At 40.8% G+C, this 21,875-nt stretch overlaps 1 protein-coding gene across 3 annotated transcripts in view; it reads right to left on the bottom strand.

Moving 5' to 3' along the window:
- The window catches only part of EMCN (endomucin), a 52,757-nt gene extending 31,710 nt beyond the window's left edge, over positions 1 to 21,047 (bottom strand). The window contains exons 1-4 of one of the 3 annotated variants that reach the window (XM_085057933.1): positions 20,821 to 21,043; positions 6,371 to 6,427; positions 3,900 to 4,097; positions 3,423 to 3,530 (exon numbers count right to left, since the gene is read on the bottom strand). In XM_085057933.1, coding sequence (XP_084914059.1) covers positions 3,423 to 3,530; positions 3,900 to 4,097; positions 6,371 to 6,427; positions 20,821 to 20,881 — 424 coding nt within the window. In that variant the 5' untranslated portion in view covers positions 20,882 to 21,043. Of the gene's footprint in view, positions 1 to 3,422; positions 3,531 to 3,899; positions 4,098 to 6,370; positions 6,428 to 20,820 lie in introns of all 3 variants that reach the window. The other 2 variants (XM_085057932.1, XM_085057934.1) reach the window with 2 other exon arrangements.
- Between the last annotated feature and the right edge of the window lie 828 nt (positions 21,048 to 21,875).

Below are 21,875 nucleotides of genomic sequence, written 5' to 3'. Positions count from 1 at the left end.
CAGTTTTAATGTTTACATCCATAGTTGATTGCATCTGCTGTCTGCAGCTTTACATTTTCTGGTAAGCAAAAACCCAAAGTACTTTAAAATACATACTTTAAAACTTCTCTCTGCATAAAATGTCTCACTAGCCAACACTATACTCAGTGTTTACCTCTAGCATATTTTACCAACATGAGGAAAATTGAGCAATACCTGTTAGTATAATGCTTTTCTGGCAGCATTACTGAAGTAAAACTTCCTTCTTAATAGTAGTTTGATAAAAATAAAAAAATTATATCCTCGACTCTTTCTCTTTCTCAAATTTAATATTTAATACACCATTGCACCAAAATGTACCATCATCCAGGAGAGTGGCATGAGATATCAGAAACACAAAAGTCAAAAATCCACTCTTTTTTGTCATTTAACACCTTGAGTACTGACCTTGCACAAGATGTTTGCTCCATATCCAAGGGAGGAAGAACAGAAATTTTTGTTGTATTTCATTTCTTATTCTCTTTCATAACTTCAAGCGTCCCAGGATATGAAATCCTGATTGCACATGCAATTTTCTGTGGTGTGACACCATATAAATTCTTGTTTTAGAGCCTGAACCGCACAAGTGAGGTCACTGACTAAATGTGAACTCTTGGATTTGACATTTTATATTGAAAAATAAGAAGGCTAAGTAGATCAGTCTAATGTTGGCTTCTAATATAATAAACAGGGTACGAAGGCAAGGAGAGATTGTACTTGTGACCTGCAGAGGAAAAGAACACTGAAGTCTTAAAAAAAAGAAAAATAAAGACGTTTGCATGATTTCAGTGTATGGAGCACTGGGGGCTTTTCCTGAATCTATAATAAAAGGTGACAGCAGCCACAGAAATTGCAGCAGAGACAGGAAGCCCTGTCAAATCTTAGTTGTGTGAACACAATCATTTGCTGAAGCTTTTAGCAGGGATTGAAGCAGAGAAAGGGATGACTTCCATTATAAACAACAGAGGCACCTGTTTTTCATTAAAAATCAGGTGCAGTAAAAGTAAATTTTGAAGTGTCATAAAGGCACCACAAATTTCTGCCTCAGTTTCATACAGCCAGTGTAAAAAGGGGGAGAAATAAGTGCTAGTGAAAAAGAAAAAGAGAGAGTAGCCAGTTTTCCTCTCCTGACCATTTTGAGAGCAGGAGTCTTGCTATGCCTGCGCTGGCTTCAGGGAGTGCAGCTCCCCCAGCCCGTGCTGCTGCCGGGGATGGCGGCAGGGGCTGTGAGGATGCAGTGAAGCCAGGGACACCCTGCTGTGCCCATGCGTGGGGTGGAGACACAGGGATGGCTGTAGCCAGCAGCCGGATGGTGGCAGAAGGGCCCGAGGGTTTGCTGCAAGGCTGGTCACACACGCAGAGCCCCTGTGCCACGCCCTGTCCCAACACCAACACCTTGTGCCCCCTCCCACTCCTTTGTGCTGAAGCCAAGGCTATGACTTTTCTTGAAATGTAGACCAGAATTTTGTCTTTAAAAACCACTTAGAATTGGTTTTCACATGCACATATTATTTCCAAGTACTACTTCTGCAATAAAGGATGATACAAATTTTTTTAATGATGCAGGGCATTTCCAATGCCCTGGACACACTGTCCTAGTTTTTCTTCTTACAAAGGGGATTTCAGAGGGAGTTTTTAGGTTATTTTACCAAGCATTTTTTTAATCACAAGTTTGAAGGGGGGCATGGGGCTTAGTTTAAATGAGGAGTTTAAAAACCAAATTGCAACACCAGCTGCTAGGGACTGAATTCTTGCTAGTGGGGAAAGAATGGAAGAGGAATGGAAAGGAAGCACGTTGCTGAAAGCTTCTTGCCCAGGCCCATCACACCTCCAGCACCACTGTGCCCCCAGCACCAGTTTTTCAGTGCAGAGCAGTGGCTGTAGCTAAGCTGCACTGGCAGGCATGCCTTTCCTCATTAGCTTTCCTTCTCCTGCCAGGAGCTCTACCTGTCACCAAGGTTTAGTTCCAGGTGGCTGTGCTGCTCCGGTACCCGCAAGCCAGGAACCTCTGCCAAACTGAAAGGACCAGGAATCGCATCTGTAATGCCACATGCCATGCCATGGGCTTCTGACAGGGCTGCAGTGTCACAAATGCAAGTTTTAAGAAATTCTTTGGGGCCTTTGGTATCACTTTGAGCAGCTTGTCCATTGCTCAGGCTGGATGTATTCTGTGACTCATTGACACTGACATTTAAAAGCCAAGCCAAAACCCCAAAGGTTTTGGGCTGACGATCAGACCACTCCTTACACAACACACAGCAGGAAAGCTGCATCAGTAGAAGACAAAACCATGAAGTGAAAGGGGAATAGTTCTCCAGGAAGCTTAGCAGGCTTGGGTCCATGAGGGGTGGCTTTAAAGGAAAAATTGCCCCAAAAAAGCATGCAGACTGCTTCACAGGGGTCCCTTTTTAGGCAGATAAGCCAAAGGAAGAGAAGTGACATTCTAATAATTTGTCACAGTTCAGTATACTGTAAACATCAATTCTGAGAGCACTGGTGTACCACTGACTGCCTAGGTAAATATCGGAGTATTTATTTTTAATTTTTTAGTTAACTAAATATTAAAAAATTGAGTGTTTCAAAGCTCTGGTTCATCAAAAACTGGTGCAAACATTTACAGTGCATATCACAGACAAACAAGGGAGACTGAATTTCATCTTGAGTTTACTGAGTTCCTTTTGGATGTTATTATACTTTTTAAAATTAAACCAACGACGTTCTGGGTATGTGGGTTTGATTTTTTTGGTTTGGTTGGGATTTTGTGGGGTTTTTTTCTCTTTCCCCCCTCCCTTTTGTTTGTGGGGGTTTTGTTTGTTTGTTTTTGTGGGTTTTTTCCATTGTTATTTTTTTCTAAAATCCAATCAATATTCCAGGCCAACACACAAGTTATTCTGAAGATTAATGGGAAATAAAAGAATGTCCTTAGACTGATGCAGAATAATTAGTACCACCTCTCTTTCAATACTATGACACACAATAATATGAAACATGATTAACCATAGTTTTGTAACATGTATAAACATAAGAAACAAAGGGTGTTGTTCTGACACCATTCTGATCACATAGAATATTTTTTTTTTACTAAATACTTATAGAAAAAAAAACCAAACAAAGAAGAAAGTAAAAAGTTAAACCCCTTCCAAATACATCTCTACCAATTACAGGAAGGTTAAAATCCTGTGTAATGGCTTCAGATCATCTCCATTACAAATTAAATGTGTAATATTCTTCGTGGAAGATTTCAGGGCAAGATTCATTAAAGATATATAATATGATAGGATGAAAAGCTCTGCTTCCCCAAACCACCAAACTACTCTTTTTGACCTCCTCTTACTGTTTTGCAGAGTTTAATGGAAATGTAGCATAGAATGAATCAGCAATGGCTCAATGAAATTATCACTTACTGTTTGTTATGCTGAAACTTGTATTTGCTGCTGAAGTCACCGCTGGTTGTTGTGTTGGTGCACCTTGTGTCGTTTGTGTTGGAGCATTAGGTGAAGAAGGTGTGGGGCCTAACAGGAAAGACATTCAACTTATTTCCTCAATTTTGTAAACATGCACAGGAACACACACAAAACACACCCACTGCCCTGCTTGCAGCCTAACATTAAATTATCAAAATGATATTTAATTTAAATAGAAGGTCAGCAGGGCAGGCCCACTTTCACTGCAGAGAAAGCCACTCCCTGTCCCATAGATGGGTCATCCCACTAAAGACAAGCTTTTGGGCCTGGCCAGAAGGAAGCTCCTGCAAATACCTGCAAGGTTTCACCAAAGAGTCCACTATCTGTAAAATAAATTCCCAAACCAGGAGGCACTGCTGTCTTATTTCTTGAATGACCACTGGACCAGCGTCAATTAACTTGGAGATTTTCACTTACTGGTTGTGATGGTTTTGTTTGTAGCTCTGATTGCAGCTGTTGTATGCACTGACACTTGCAATGTTGTTTGTGAAGCTGTGGTCTGTGAAGCTGTCGTCTGTGAAGCTGTCGTCTGTGAAGCTGTCGTTTGTGAAGCTGTCGTTTGTGAAGCTGTTGTCTGTGAAGTCGTTGTTTGCGAAGCTGTTGTACTCACAGGTTCTGTTATTGCAAGAAAGGCATTCACGTCATTATTGATTAATTTTATCATGCCTAAATAAACATCACATTCCTCTAGCTGTGTTCTGCTACCAAGGTGGTGAATTTCTGTTTAAAGCTTGGCCCTTACAGAGCTTTATTACCCACACATTTTGAAAGGCGATTCAAAGGGCACGTGGTTGGTCTCAGAGGGGAGGTTTGGTGTGTAAACCATCTTCAAGCTGCCTACTGAAAGGAAGCAGCTGTACCATCCAGCCAGCCCCTAAAGGACAGGCACATGATCTTTGGGGGTGCTTGGCATGACTTCCAAGGGAAGAAGTGAGAGGAAAGGAGCCTGATGTGGATGGATGGGTTCACTGCTGCTGGACCACCCCTCTGATCAGCACTTTGCTGCATACCTGTTTAGCAGGAGGAGGGATGTAAAATCTCAATAAAGACATGTGAGTGACATGTGGGAACACAGCTTTTGGATCACAGGTAAAGAGCTGAAGGGGAAGAGGCTCCACTAGTCTTTGGGCAATTTTCCCCTCTTCCCTGTGCTTTTCCACCTCAAACCACATTCGAGTCTTCTTCACTGACCTTCAAGACACTCTTCCTGTTCACCCAGATTTCTGGGGAAAAAGGAGAACACAGCAGGCCTTCCTCTTTGGACTAGAGTAAAGCTTAGGACATTGTGGATGATATGAATAGTATTTTCTAGTAAATGATATTCCTTGGGGTGAACTTGGTGCCCTTTGTAAGGTTACTCCTAGTTATTTCCTCAAGAGGAGTGAGACGTGAAGGCTAAGGGGAGAGGAAAGGGCTCCTACAGACAGCAGGGATCCCTTCCCAGCTGCTGCTGGTATGGAAAGATGAGAGCAGAGTTGCCCAACTATGTCTAAGGCAACAGCAAGGTCTAAATCACCTTGTTGGACTGTGCATGGATGGCATTCTGCAGGTTCCATGTACTCCTGGCACTTACTCAAAGGAATGGACTTACCAAATTACAGCCAGGGAATCCAGACTAAAAAACCCCACAACTATCCAATTTAAGAGCCCAGCCTTCAATTCTGTAACCTAGTGCAAACACAAAATATTACTGTCAGCTACAGAGGCTCATTTAAATACCTGACAATATACCTGACTACCTCTACCTCCCTACTGCCTCTTCTAGCACTTTCAATGGATGGCATACACAAAAGAATAGGAAGAAATCATTGCACGCCATGTAATGCTCTCTCATATGACTTAAGTACTTCTAAATGCAACATTCACACTGGAATTTTGCGTTTCTTTCTCTGCTCTCAGTTTTCTAGCTGAGAATCTTTTCACCTAGAATAGCAGTGCCTCAAGGAATGGGCCTCCTTGTTCCACAGTCACCTGCTTTAATCTCGTGGGTTTCTAATGCTTTTTTTCTAATGCTTTATAGTGGTATAAATAACAATACAGCTTTCCCTGCTGTGACAAAAAGCTGCAAGGAAAATTTCAGTGAAACATTCAGAGTTAATTCACTGTGAGGTGTTGGGCGTTTATGAAATATCTTTTAAACAGACATAAACATCCCCATTTTTGAGAACTGTAACACAGTTTGAATTGGACTAATTCTTCTGCTGTAACAAACACAATATATGTATATTTCACCTGGTTGCATCTTATCCATTACTAGCATTTCAAGTGTATACTTTATAATCACAGTGCTTTCAGCTCCTCAGCAGACTCATTAGTATCCCTAGTTTATCAAAAAATAGAATACTGTGTCCATGTTTTCTTCTCTCACATGTACAACTTATTAAATGCAGCAGTCTTCAACATCCAGATGAATAAAGGAGTTCGCTTGAACGAAATATGGTCAATATTGATTTTTCATACATTTTCATAGCAAAGCTACACAATAAAGAGAACTGAATGTGGCAGTCAAAGAGGTAAACCAGAATCACAGACTTTTAACATTGGAAGCAGATATTTTCTGTGTTAATTCTTATTGACTTATGGGTCTTTGCTATATTGTTAATCTCTGATCACACTTGAACCACTCCTTGAGAGTAGAGGAACTCACAGAACCTTTTTCACCTGAAACAAAAAAAATGTAGCCTGCTCAAATTAATTGTCTCCATACTAAGACACTTCAATCTTTTCTTTGCAACAGAGTTTCATCAGAAACTCAGGCAAATACATTGCTCTACAATCAGCCTGTATGAAATAATTCACCCAATTTCTCCCAGAAGCTGGAAAAGCTGAAAGCTAGAAAGACAACAGGAGCTTCAGGACACCAGAAAACAGCGAATTGGAACTCTTACCAGCTTTTGATGTTACAGCAGAAATGGCTGCATTGACAGCAGGGGCTGGATTGTCTTCTGGAAGAAACACAGAGAGAATCAAATTACTTCTGCATGTTCCAGATCTATTTAGCACTACACAGTCATATTAGCAGAGAACAGCAAGGACCTCCCTGGAAAATCATATTCAGAAGCTTATTAGCAGAAGCAACCAAATCTTATAACTCTGCTACCAAGCTTTTCAAGCTGTATCCTAAATCTCTTCATTTTGCCCTGACTGCTGTAATAGGGAGCATCTGGTGCTGCCTCCCACCTTGGACTACGTGGTGTTGTCCCACTGGTGTCTCCCAGAGTACTTGGGAGGGGTGGCGGGAAATGGAACCAATTAAAGGTTTTTTTGCTATCTCCTCTCCTTGAGTACAATCACAGATAGTCTGAGTCTTTAGGGTGGAGGATTAACTAGAATAACTAACCACAGGAGGAAGCACCCATTCTCCTGCCTTGAAGTAACAAAATTGTACTAGCTCCCTGACAAGTATAAGCACTTCAGGAGGGCTTTTCAGCATCACCCTGATCCCTACCTGTGAGGGGAAGAGGAGAATTCACAGAACATGGCTTGAGAAGCACCACATTTAGTAATGACTGACTTTCCCCACTGCCCTCGACGCAGTGCCTCAGCTAGTAGGGTAGTAAATTATGCCAGTGTTAAAAGATCATGTTAGCAGGTGGCTCTTCAATATTACAAAACAAATCATCCAAAAAAGAAATTTAAACAAACAAAAAGTAAAATAATTTCTGTCTCATCTTACTGTGCTGCAAGGCTGTAATAGCGTAACTCAACAAGTGTTTTGGCTTCAAACAAGATTTTCAATCTTATTGCTCAGGTGTCCATATTTTTCTACTAAAATAAGTTAGGGGGTGTTGGAGGGGGTGAAAAAGCTGCACTGGCTCAGAAATAGGCATTTTGGGACCATTTTAGACTGCTGTGGGACAAGTATGGATACATTTGTGGAGGAATAGATCAACTCTAGCCCAGGCTAATCCTCTAGTGCTGTCAGGTTTGAAGCGTGACATCCTGTCAGGCTGCATTAGCATGCTGTAATACAGACAAGCTAAACTGAATCAGGACAGCATGTCAGTATTCTTGTGTGACTCCACTCATGGTAATATCTGCTGGCATTCTCCTTTTTTTTGGCTACAGGGCAGAACAGTCAGTTTTGTTCCCATTGCTCAGTGTACTACACCCCGATTAACATTTCATGAGCGCCACCCGAGGCCTGAAAGAGCCACAGATCTAACCTGGACAAAAAACAATACATAATACAATTGCAGGGGGTCTGAAGAAACATAGTAAGGTCTAACCGGATGAGCCCTTACAACACCTCTTCAAGCACTGTGTTATCTGCCCTCCTGGCACCTGCACGTCTCTCAAGGCTCTCAGCCCCTTCCCAGTGAGCCCCACTTTCTTGGGCATCTTTTCTAGGTATGCTGTTGCCTTCATAATGCCTTGTCACAGCACATGCTAGCACATGCTAGCTTGATATGAGCATATCCTAAATAATATTAAATTAGTCCCCTATGGACCTGCTGCCACCCCAGCTCTGCTGCCCCAAACATGTGGACACAGTCACACCATGCTCACTTGTGCACACTGCATTTAAAATACAGCTTTTCCTGCCATTTAGTTTCTCAGTCATGGTAATGCTTCATAGCTCACACTTGAAATAGTTGGAAAACAAATTTTATCCAAAGAGACATAGAGGCAATCTTGCTTCCCTAAACAGCGAACATTTTCTCATCTCTTCATTCTCATTATGTGCTGCTGACAAAGCTCCTGTAATCCCCCACACCACAAGGCCACAGTACTAGAACAGAATGTTTTTTCAACAGTGCCTACATTTCATATGGTTTTGTTTTAACATATCTCAGTAGCTACCATGTCTGTAATGCCAGCTAAATGTACTAGCTGGCCAATTAGCTCTTTCCCAAACTCACTCTTCCCAAAACTCTTCCTCTAACTCAGCATGACTTTGTAGAAAGCTCATTGCAGTACTTAGATTATTCATCCTTTAAAGGCATTCCATTTAATAACCATGTTGATAGGCCAAGGCCAAAACTAAAAAAAAAATATGAATATAAGTCACAGTTTTATTAGGACTCACTATTTGTTGATTTTATCACAGGTTAGAGATAAACTAAGGTAAATTCAATTAACAGGGTACAATAGAGTTTTATGAATTAATTGCTTTCTTAAAATGATGAATAATTGAATACACTTTAAAAATGCTTAAAACTTGACAGGATTGTAGGGGTGAACTGGTTGATTAAAAGAAACTATAGAACTGGTGGCTTCTTATGCTATTATATATAATGTTAAACTGTAACTAAGGAGAATCCTATGGGGCATAAAAGCAAGAGATCAAAATATGATTGAGAACAGAATTTTCACCCAATTAGAGACTGGTGATAGACAAAAATAGGGACCTTCATTTTCCTGCACATGTCAGGTTGGCTATAGCCTCAGATGATGGACAACTAAGTAAAGTTACAATTGCATGGTTTTTAGCCAATTTGAATGCAGTGATCCCTTTGATTTGAGAGCACCTTGATGTACTCTGATGTAGGAGCAGCCAAAATCTACTCAGCAATTGCTCCTGCACAGAAACTACTGCCATTTGCTGTGTTTGCTGGCAATAAACCCAGCTAAAAGAGCACAGGTGACCTGTGATGCAGCACCCTTTTGTCTGGAGAATACACATGGAGCTAAAAGGCTCTCAGACACAACACTGGGCTGAGTAAACATGGGGTGGTGGTGGTGGTAACAACCCATGTCTTAAAGCTGATAATAAGGAAAGAAGAAATCCAAACTGGGAGAAACAACGGGAGAGGAAGAAGAGAAGGGCAGAAAGGTATAGAGACAGTAAGACAGTCATGGTGGCAGGAAAAAATAAGAAGGAATTAAGAAGAGATCCAAGAACATGTGACACATGACCAAACTGAAAAGAGAGTAACTGTTGTGGTCTGGACTTTTTTTTCCCCCAAGTTCACAGAATTTCCATTTATGGTCTTTTCTAGCTTGGATTTAAATGGTATATTTGTTCTAAAATGAAGGCAACAGTACATCCATTGGTCTCCAGATTTTGAAATGGCTGAACTGAAACACTGAACTTACTTTCTTCTTTCAAATTCAAAAGGAGTCCCTGAAATTAGACAGGGCTGACCAATGGCCACAGTTGTCCCAAAACTGCAGCTTTTGATATAGGCTTCAATCTCTAAGATCTGAGCTTAGAGTTCTTACAACCTATTATCTCTCTCTCTTATTATTTTTACCTTTACACCAGAAAGATAAACAGGTCCTGACCTTATGTTAATTAGATGCCTGTTTTTGTTCTAATTAGGACAGAATTTACAGTTTAGTAATTTTACAAATTACAGTTTGCCTAGATCATCTCCCATTAACCAGTCCTTGCACACCATTCCCCTGTGCTGAGAGCAAAACCATGTCTGAGGCACTGCTCAAGGCACTCAAGCCCTCCAAACAGAACTAAAGTGTACCTGAGTACATCAGTTTAGGGGTCAAACTTAAGGTTTAACTCCTGATGTAGAACTAGGCTTTCTACACGGGCCTTCTACCAGTTAGAAGAGGTTTAAGTGCAATTTTAAGAGTGTTGTTTGAAACCATCAGCTCCTTCCTTGCTATTTGAAGATAGTAAATAAAAAAATCTATTAATGAAACTCTCCAGAAATAAATTTAAAAAACCAAAAAAGGAATACCCCCCCCATATATTTTGTTCTGGTAGAATTAATTTTATAGAAGCAATACTGTTTCTAGTGCATTTAGTCCTCAAGGGCTCATACTTAAGATTTTCCCTCTATAGTAATTTGAATTAGATTTTAAATGGGAATCAAGGTTCTAATGTAATTCCATGAATGGCTGAAGTTGATAACAGTGTGTAGTGAAGGATATTCAATTAAACAAAACCATTTGCAACCTTCATGGATTTGAAGCAAACTCAAAAAACCCCACAACCTTCATGTCTTCATATTTCTTTAGTACACAACACAATACACAGAGCATTGCATGCTTCACACACACATTCAGATGTGCCTGCAATAGGACCTGCACACAACTACTCAGCCTGTGACAGCACTTGGTAAAAGGAAATCTGTGACCCCACTAACAGCGCCATGCTGGGTCACTACCACTTCACTATCATCAAAAGTCAGAAATGCAAAGTGTTTTTCCAGCCTGGTCTCACAATGGCTTTGCACTGCTGCAAAAGCTCTTAACATAGCCTCCTGCAACATAAATCATTTTCCACCTCAGGATTTTCTCCACTGTGAATATCTTACACTGGCAACCAGAAGGACAACATAGACCCTGAACAAAGTTACACTGGCCACGTTTAAAGTGAACCCCTGTGAAGTGTATTTAGATATTACAGGCAATGATAAAAACCATAAGAAAGGAAGAAAGGCCACATCCTTTGCTGCCTGATGCCAACCAGCTGGAAGCCTGTGATTCCCACTGCCTAGGGAGGTGGGAAACCACCTCCGGTTTGCCAAGCTGTTACTTTCCTTTCAGTCACGTCTCTCTTCAGCAACAAACCAAAAAAAATACTATGCAAATCCTACATGTGGAGATCTTACATTTAAGTTCAATTTCCTACTTCTTCACTGTAGCTACTGGTCCTGGTTTGCAAGCTGGTGTCACATGATGAGACAGCCTGCTGCAACAGTGGGAAAAGCTTATAGGCACGAGCATAGGGGAAGACACAGAGACAGGAAGAATCTCCTGGGCCAGAAACACATAACACTCTCCCTGAAAAAGGCAAAAGTGCTTGAAAACAGGCGAAAGAGATGGACATTAGGGAAGTGAGAGCATAGATGCAAAGCTCTGTAGCTGGAAAAGGAGACAGGGACAGGGCTCCTGCATGGCATGGGAACAGGCAGCAGCAATTGGGGCAATGTGGGATTTGGTTTTTGCAGAGGAAACACAAACTGGGTGGGCTGGAGGCAGCAGGCAGCAAGAGCTGAGGGGAGGAAGGAAAGGGAGGTAGCTGCCACAATTTTTCCAGCAGGGAACAGGGAGAAGGCAGGAAACGCAGCTTCAGTGCCAGCACTGCCCCAGAGCTCCTCCTGCTCAGCCAGGCATGTGGCTAGCATGACCCAACGCTAAGCACTAGCAGAGAGCTGCTGGGAATTACCAATCCCCAGGCAAACGGCGCTGCTTCCACAAAGCCTGCCCAAAGCACCCAGCAAAGAGCTCCTGCACAGGACCTGATGCACAGAGAAATACTGACAGGGCAGCTGCCAAGGACTGGCCTCAGCCAAGGTGGCTGGAGGTTGTTGAGGGCTCCCCTCCTCAAAATATTAAAGAGAAGCATTGGATGAGTGCCCCCATGTTACTGAATACTTGAAACAACACAAGCACAGCACAATTTGCCTCTCTGCATGTGTGGACATAGAAATCTGGGCACTTAAATGGCCAGTTTGATGGGGGTTTTTATTGCCTCAGAAGAAATGCAAACTCCCTATCAAAGGCTTTTAATCACAAGCTTTCTCAGTGTGTCTTCTGCTCACATGAAGCTTGGTGGATATCTCTATTACTGTGTTCCACAGAGGGATGAGTACATTGTTTGCACTCCATAAAACAATAAATGTGCTCAGCATGCTCATCAGCACTCCAGCCTGCCTTGAATGAAGGCTCCAAGCTCTGTACTTCTCTTTATTTAAACCTGTTAAAACTATTTAATAGGTTTTAATTAAATCCTTTAAAGCCATTTATACCACCAGATTGCCACCCTTTGATTGTGATATATTTATTTGTCCATGTGTAAGATAAAAGGTAGGAGTTTCTAAGCAGTATATTTTAGTACAAAACATGAACTGCCCCCCCCTCACCCTTGTGTTAGTCACGCTAAATAAATTTGAACAATGTCCTCAGTGGGTGCAATAGCTTAGAGAAAGCTTTATACATATTGTGCATTGCTGAATAGAACAAGCAAAAGAAATAAATGAAAGACCCTTCCCTTGCAACAGGAAGGAATAAGAGTGTTGGTGTAAGTTACCCCCACCCAGAAGGCAGAGAGAAAACTATGTCCTCCTCTGGGTAATGCTTACAATGCTTTTTCCTTACCGTGCTATTTGCAAGCCTGTTTTTGTTTCCCATGAAAGACTGTGTTTGGGTAGGGCAGATACAAAGCAGCCAGAGCGGAAGCTGAGCCCAGGTCAGTCAGAAGCTCTCCTCTGCAATGTGCTGCAGAAGTTAGGAAAGTCACATAGTTCTGCTCTATATTTGTGATCTCCAGCAGCATGACTAATTGTATAATTCAGGAAAGGGTCACTGCAGTGTCTGCTATGATGTATTTATTTTTAGAACATCCGGGATCAGCCTAGACACCCATTACAGCCACACCCGCCCATGCCACTCTGTTCCTGACAAAGCTCTGAAGGCCTCTGGAACATCAAAAAGCAGTTCCTGTCAGAAAACTGTGGAAACATTGTAAATTGCTTCTATAATTAATACAATTCCATGCCCAATGGTCCATTGAGACTCTCTTCATCTTTTCCACACTGCCTAGAACAAAGGTTAAATGGTACAGAATATCCCAAAGGGAAGGCCCCAAATGGGCTTTGCAAGCCCCGAGTGGAGTGCAGTCTCACTGGAGTTACTTTATATGCAAGGAGGAAGGGTATACTTTGAAAATATCTAATTTCTCTAATTGGCACATATAGCTGATGAAGACCTCCTTGTCTCTGAGTGTCTTGCCAAGCTGACTGAATACCCATGTTACTCTGAATTTTTACCAATCTGATACAACTGCTAAGAGCAGATGCAAAACTGAAACTCCTTTCTGACGAGCTTCATGTTACAAAGTATTCCTATTAAAAAACCAAAGTAGTTACTACAAAGAGCACTTGAAACAGTGTCAGCACTGAAGACTTATCCTATCAAAGAGCAGTGGCAACTGCTGCATTAGCCACGCTGGCTCCCACTCTGAAAAACAGCTTCCTAGTGGAACAGAGCGGTTCACATTCAGGATGCTCAGGCTTGTCAAAATCCCAGCTCCCAGTGAGCACACTGGGAAGTAATGGTGAGCTGGGAGCTGATCATATCATGCTGGTGAACAGCTATAAACATGCCTTGCACTTTTATTGGCAACCAGAGTAATTGTATTCCCCATGACAATTATAACTACTACAATTACAGTTGTGAATAAGCTGTTCCATTCCTACACAAACCTTTCTGCTCTTCTTCAACCTTTTCTCCCGTGAATGAGCAAGCCCCACTTTCCATTTTGCACCTGCAAGCAGCATTTTCTGCCTGCTCTTGGAAATGCAAGGTGAAAGCAATTAGGGAAGAAGCAGACAGCACATTACAAGAAAGTGTCTCTAAGCCAGTAAGATAAATTGTGCACTAGTTCACCTAAATTCAAGAGCATTAAGACATGCAAGCCACATGACTCCATTAGCACAGGGAATGGCTTGCAAAAGTAACGGAATCCTCTGAAGCCATTTGAACTAGACAGGATAAAATGTGCAGAGAACCAAAAAACCGTTGTGCACTGGGAGGGATTTTTTGCCTCTTATATGTGTGCTAGTCCTTCCCTTGCTGTCATCAGCACATCTCAGGGATTGGGCTGTTTGGCATAGATCTCGAGTAAGTTCTTTCTTTCTTTGCATGTTGCAAAGTAGTGAGTTGTTGCAAGCCCAACAGTTTTTAAAATACATTTGCTGTCCTCTGAATCACAGCAAATATACTAACACACTTACATACAAGAACTCTGGCAAGAAAAAGCCTTCCTAAAGGGAACCTAAAGTTGCTCTGCTGGGAGAGCCTTTCTGGACAGCCAGTCTTTCGTGTAGCTACAATTTCCAAGGGTAATGTGATGTGAGTCAAAACAGAGTAACACTCCTTAGGATGTTCAGAAAGCTAAGCTCCATAATTCAAAGAATTCAGTAGCTTTTAGAAAAAAATTTAAACAGTGCTGTGCAAGAATGAGTAACTACAATGGAACTACACACTGGTCCCAAAAACTTTCTTCAATACACCACAGACTTCTGACTTCACGAACATCTCTAGGAGTCAAGAGCAAATGAGGTTTGACAACTTGGCAGGAGTTTCAGAGTGTCTATAATTCCCAGGTAAAGAAAACATCAAAATCTTTGCTTTTGTGGACTTTGAATGGCCCTGGAAGCATTAGCCATGTATCATGTCAAAAGCTGCCCCTCTTTACCAGATATGAGGCTAGGAACTTCGATGGAAAGGATTTAAATTTCACATTTCTTTGCAGAGTAATCCTCACCTATTTCTGCCATTTCATCTAACAGTACTTGGTGATACTTTTGCTTCTATAACCTTTGAATAAGTTTGGAAACACCTGTATTTACATAATCTATATTGTTGTGATATATAACCCACATTGAGATGAAGAGAAGTAATTCATCTATCTAGGGAAGATGATTTCAGACTGTCCTCACACTGGGATAGATAGCACACATACACTAAAATGTAGAAGGCTACCAACACTGCATTTCAAATATAATCTTAAGCTCAATGTTGAGCATGAGGAAAAGTAGGAAAACTAACAAAAAATTAAGGAATATATGGGGTTCTGATCACTTCAAATAATTAATATGCAATGGACACATCTCAACAAATAAATATTTTACAGAGGAAAATAACACAAATTAGCCAGGTAGGTTTGTAAATCTCCTGGCACTGTTTTCCTCAGACCAACTAAAATCTACAGCTTTTGCCATTCTTATCAGTTGTTGCTTCAATAGCCAAATTACTCAAGCCCAATACCCAACATTAATCTTCTGCTAAAGGTTATGGAAGAAGACATCTGCAGGAAGCACAAACATCTCATTAATATAATCATATTGAATGATTTAACCCCAAAGTTTCAATTACACTGACACTCCTCAAACTAAGTACCACACTGAAAAATCACACCATTAAGACAAACTGAATGTGCTTTTTAGAATGACAACTTATCTTGTAGAAATCTGCAGACAGCAAGGCTGGGGCAGTGCTCCCATCCCAGCAAAACACATTTTTTTAGATTGATAAGACAAGGCAGAACGGTTACAGCAGGTAAATGTGATGTAATGATGTGCCACTCACTCTGTGGTTTCAGAAACCTGAGATGCATTGCTATCTACAATATGCAGCTAACACCCAGGAGCATGTTACTGCCATTGGAAAAAAAAGGGCTTAAAAATTGTTGTAAAACTGCTCTATTGATAAATAGGGTAGAATTTGCACTGGTACCAAAGGCAAACATCCACTTTCCACATAAAAGCAGTCAGAAAATCCTTGCCCTGTTCCTAGTTTAAAACATAACCTTTGGAACATCAGCTAGTTAGTCTGGCTTGAAAGGAGTTGTCTGCCCTGACTGCTGAGAAAAAAGTCTTTTGAAATCAATTTGGACCCTTCTAGACAAGCCTCTAGTACATGTGTGGATGGCAGCAGAGGGCTTCCTACCCCCTTCTAAACCAACCCAGCAGATCATACTTGCTCAATTTTATTCCAAATCATCATATCAGCAAGTGATCAACAGCTCAGTCGTCTCGCATGGGGAGGAAGGGCCAAAAGGCACAGCATGGAAATAACATCATACTAAACTCTGTCAAACCCCTTTTCCTATTGCAGGTAAGTCTGGCTGATAGCACATGCCACTGTTAGGGCATCCAAGGATCCATTTTCACAAGAGGATTGCCAAGGTATCACTACCTGATACCTCAGCTGCTGGAACAATGACAGTGACTTGCATGGCAAGACATGATGCAAGTCAGGGTTTTGACCCTTCTGTTTAAAAGGGAAACCTATTTCAATAGAGAAGCCTATTTTTAGAGTGCTAGTTGAAACAAAAAGTAGATGTTTGTCTTCTCAAGGTCTTTAATTCTTGACTTGTATTTGGAAATAACACCTTCTACACACAAATCCAACTTTGTCTTTCTGTTTACAGAACTGCAAAATGAACCCATTAAAGAGTCTTCCTTGAGCTGTTGCAGCAAAAAATACAAACAACATCCTCTCCCCCCTTCATAAGGGTCATAAATAAAATTATGGTTTTCCATGAGATTTTACTGTCTTTACACGTTGAACTTAGTCTGGCTATCAAATAGTACCAGTTAAAAGTACTCCCTTCCATAGATTAAGAGTTTCTTAGAGATTGTTTTTGATCTGTACTTTTGCAGTACAAATTACAGCACCAAAAAAAAAAAATCAAGTACTTTTGCAGGTTTTTCCACACAGGACTCAGATGTATAAAGAATTTGAGTCCAAATTCAAGGTACTTTGCTATTTGGGGGAAAAAACCCACAAAACAAAACCACAACAAACCTCAGATCTCTTTTCCTAATTTACAAAGTAGTAAAGTTTAATAAGAACTTTAGGTTTGAATACACATAAAATGAGTCAGCTAAAGAAAAGAGAAAACATTCTGGTAAATTTTCAGAAGAAAAAACCTTTTTGGGCATGTTATTTGGCATTATGTATTCCCAGGTTTGGAGCTGAATGCTGTAGGCAACTTGCCCTTCATATTCAGTTTCTATTTATTTTGGCAGTAAATCATAATCAAGCAGGTATCAAGCCATCTGCTTCTATCCTCAGTAAATGCAGCAAACTTGCTTTCAGGTTTGGGGCTACAACGTGTAGTTTTCTTCTGTCCAGTAATAAATACATCTTTAAAATCCATTAGGCAAAAACTGGCCCAATATGCAAAAGATCTAATGAATGAAAGTGGCAGCAAGAAAAAAAAAAAAAGAAAAAAATTTGTACAGGAATAAAAATTCTATATTCAATTAAAGGCTATGATAAGCTCCAGCACTGTAATTTGATTTTTGACAAAGCTAGTCTTGGCAAACTGCTAGGAACAGTGAAAGAACCAAATACATTTTTTTTTCTCACAACAGGCAAATTCTCAAGACATTCCAAGTTTTGGCTCAAGCATGTCAAAGGTGTAAGAAAGTCTTATCTAAAGACTAATCACATTTCTCAAATTTTCAGAAGTGAGACAATGATCCAACTGTGACAGTCTGTGCCTTCCTGGTTGTCCAGAGAACAAACACGAATAATAACCCAGAGTGAGGGGACACCATTCTCAAAAGATTTCACTGCTCAAAACATTTTAGTTTGTATTTAATTTTAAAAATTAATTTTTAAAAGACTTGAAGGCTGGTGAGCTGAGAGCACAGAAGACAGAAAAGACTATCCATATCCTCTAGTTTACATCAATAAGAGCAGAGTTCAGACAGCTGCAAATGTTTGTAAACACCACAGGAGCCCTGGCTTAGTGGAACTTTTCTCAAGCTATCAGTTTGGGAGTCAGGACTAATCAGCTTGGGATGGTACACAGCCTCCCCTTAATGAGGAAGGGAGCTGGGAAAGAAGTATTTTAGGGCTGATCCACAGTGAAATGGAACAGCTCCAAATTACTTCAGGGGCATTTGGACCAAACTCTCAATGCCAAGATTTGCTCCTACCTTTCAAAGAAAGAAAAACACCCTTGTTTTTTTGTAGTGCCATCAATTTTGACAGAGCACTCGGAAAAGGTACTTCTAGCTGTCAACAGGGGTCAGCAATGGGGTGTTAATAACCCACCCCTTGTATGTGTTCAACACAAGATGTTCCAGCTCCCACATTCGGGTGCACAACCTGAACACGGCCAGACTGATGCGAGGAAGAGCACATCCCACTCATCTCTGCCATCAGTCCTGCAAGAAACCAGCCTGGGTGCCCGAGGGAGAAGGATGCAGTGGTGTGCTGCCAGCACTTTGTGGAGGATGGTTGCTGTCCTGTGCCACCACAGCCACGCTGGAGTACCAGACCAAGGCACAGGTAGATGCAGCATCCAAGCACTTACATCATGAGCACATGCCAAGGCTTCTCCTCTCATCTTTTAGAAGAACAAACTTCACCTTTGCACATTTTAAAAGTAATTACATCCTAATGCAGACTCAAGAGCATTCATATTTGATTACTATAATTTAACATTGTATTTTTTGACACATTCCAGTGCTGTCTGTTTAAAGCTGGAAATGCTATGAACCAACCCAAAACCCACTTTTATTCGAGTTACATTTTGGAACAGGTAAAAAGTAAAGGGCAATATGCCAGGAGGACTGAACACCTTGAGATAAGCATGAAGAAACCCCATTTTTTAAGCATTGTCATTTCACTCCCAAAGGGTTGAGAAAAGTGTAGATAGGAGGGACGAGTTGTCAGGTGGATATCAGCCTCCACATTTGTACATAACTAAGCCTCTAGTAACATGCTGACAGAGAGCAGAATCCACCAAAACATTAGGGGCTTTTGAGGATGAAAGATTCCAAGACAAATTAGAAAATTGCATAGGAAAGCAATATGAGCATACAGTTGAAGACAAAGCATGAAATTTGGAAGCTCCACAGGAGACCAGGTATGTTCCTTCCTAACCCCAGCAGAAATGTCCTCATCCACTTCTGTATGATATACAAAAAATACACAGGCAAGAACCTTGGGTGTAACAGATGAAAAAATTGCAAGCTCACACATTTGTCTTTGTGAGCTTTGAAGGCAAACTACTCCAAAACCTGGGGGAGGAAGTATAAAACAACAAAGTGTGATTTAACCTTCTCTAAAAATTATTGATCACAATTTTAAAATACTAAAAACAACGGGAGAAAAGTCTTGTTGCTGTCTCCAAAGCTCAAAAAAAGGGAGACTGAGCCCAAGGGAGACTGGTGTGAGTCTCCTGACCATCAGTTCCCACCTTCAGATTACAAGATTCTGCTGTTACACCCCAGATGACCAGACCCTTTTAGAGACCACAAAAAGTGGAAATCCAAAGACTTTGGTCCAGCTTTGCACAACAGACAATAAAACCACTTCTGTCTTAATAAAAGTTGGTGCACGGGGTAGCCTGAAGGAAGCTTGACCAGAGCATGTAACTTTACTTTCACAAGGTAGGTAATGACATACTCCAAATTTCCCCACAAATTTTCCTAATTTTCTAATGTGAATTTACCAATAGAATTTCACTACCACATCTGCCTTGTAATAAAGTGTTAAAAAATACTTTTACAGAACCAAAATTGTTCAGAAAAAATGTATCATATATAGAATTTGCTTATTCACTGTCATCATTCTACCATGTTCATATCATGCAGAGGAGGGAAAATCCTTTTTTAAGAAAGGATTGTACAAAATTAGCAGGATTCCTCCCACATTTGCATGTTGCTTTCTGGTAAGCTTTATGGACTGTTGTGTTAAATATGCTCTTTTTGATGCAACTCCACTTCACTTTTCAGAAATTGTGAAATTAAAGCTTTGACAATGACAGGAAGGTTATTTTTACAAGGAGTAGCAGACAGAGAATAAATAGTACTTCAACACAGACTTTTGGGGCTTGTACTCATTTAACATAATTTTAAAAGCAGTTCTTTTTGTGGCACAAGCTTATTTTTAATCTCCTTTATTGATCTGTTTTCCTAACAGCAGTGAGTCCAAGCAATGGCATAAGACAAAACACAAAATATTTGACTCCAACACATAACCTGAGCAAAGGTTGATAAACTTTGTTTAGATCAGTTAATCTAGTATTATCAAATGTTTACGTTCTGGTTAATAGATCCTTTTCAGACAATCTATAGGTATTCGTGGAAGTTTTAGCCCAGAGGGCCAGGAAATAAAAGTACAGATAAAAGGCAGATTTTACTTCAAATGTATCTTTTGACAAAGGTGATGATAGACTCTAGCCCTTGTTGCAGTTTCCCTCACCCATCCAGGTTTTACTAGCTAATTACATTTTAAAAGCATGATCTTTCAAGCTGAAGAATAATGAAAACATCAGTTCAGTGACCACCTGATAACCACAAGTTTGATCAAATCTGCACATTTAAGAGTAATATCTGAAAGATATTGCACCCAGTAACTAATATGACCCCTAGGCTTGCACCCCTCATTATCTCACACTTGATAAATATTGTAAGCCCCTACCCTACATTTTTGGGGACAAAACTAAGATAATGTCTGAGAGACATTCTTGGCCAAATTTATTGCTGGCATAGCACCAGAGAAATTGATCAGGATGGATCTGATTTGCAAGAGCAAAAATTGCAAGATCTTTCAGACATTTCAATTCCCTCCTTAAAGCCATCTTTACAAAAAATGCTTTAACACTTAGAAGAAAAACAGAACTGAAAACTTTGTAAATATACCTCTGCTTTTAACTCCTCTCAGATTTAGGAGCTTTGTGACACCTAGAAAGAAAGCTGTCACAAAAATACAATGGCAGGAAAGTTTTTCACAGAACACATATAACTCAAATGCCAGTTAGTACCTTCTCCTCCAACACACATTCTTTCAATCACCACAGTAGAAATGAAATAAAAAGCACCAAGCAACTGACAGCTAAGCTTTTGTTCACAAACCACTTGAGAGATGTGACAAGTCTATCCAAAAAAGCCAAAGAACTTACCTCCTACAGTGCAAACACAAAGTACAGCAAGGAGAAAGAAGGCAATCCCCAGGAGCTTCATGCTTGGTGGTAGTGGTGGTAGTGCTGTCAGCTCTCCCTTATGCAGCTGGGCAGGGAGTGCTCTCTCACTCTGAGGCAGGCCTTAATTACTCCATGGAAAAAGGTGTGTGGTGACTGTGCCTGGTCACTGCCCATTCCTGCTTATTTTGGGGACTTTGATAAAGAACAGGAGGAAACACAACATACTCCCTCTGGGAGTTCAGTACAGAGGAGATTTATTGTTTCAGTCCTTACAGGAACTCCTTTTCTTTGGCAGTGAACCATGTTTTTGTTAATACATTATTTTGTTCTTCTTCAGTCATACGGTCAGGAAGGTTTTTGAACAGAGGCAAATCTTTCCTTAAGATATGCTGTACATCACCAGCTTTCATACTGTAGCTTGGGTTACTTTTAAAGCAGACATTTGTGAGCAGCTAGTGAGCCCAGGTAGTGGGGGATAACACAGCAGGAACAGAAGCAAAACAAGTGACAAGAGCCCTTATCTGGCTCTTTTTTGGGCTGTGCAGAGAGGCCTTGGTGAAAATCACAGCTGCTTCATGTTAAAGGGAGAGAGCATCTGCCATCCTGCAACCAACAGGATGCAAGGGCCACCAGAGCAGGGAGAGGAAGTGACTCCAACACGGTGCCGCAGCAGGGAGAAGCTCTGCGCTGCACAGAGATAGAGTTGGGGTGTGGGTTTTCCTTTACATGAAAATTTTTTCTTTTTCTTCTTTTTTTCTTAAACTTGAAATGTTCCAACCAGCATTGACTGTGTCTTCTCCATTAGTAATGGAAAGGTTTTTTTATGCTTCTGTTCAGGTACTTGGTGTGACATGAGATGGGAATACAGTACCCAAAGCAAGCTTCTTACCTGGGCTGTCTAATCAGCCAGCACAGACTTTCTGTTCTCCTCCTCAGGACCCTCACACCTAGGAAACTTTGGTGTCCCTCCTTCTCACAGCAATTTCTCCAACTTCTGTGGAAGACACCTAGGCAGAGCTCTAGAGTCAAAGGCT

This window comes from Lichenostomus cassidix, chromosome 4, assembly GCF_008360975.1.
Source record: "Lichenostomus cassidix isolate B80296 chromosome 4, HeHo_3.0, whole genome shotgun sequence".
Classification (NCBI taxonomy): domain Eukaryota; kingdom Metazoa; phylum Chordata; class Aves; order Passeriformes; family Meliphagidae; genus Lichenostomus; species Lichenostomus cassidix.
The sequence above is the reverse complement of the archived record's forward strand: the minus strand, read 5'-3'. Positions and strand labels throughout refer to the sequence as shown.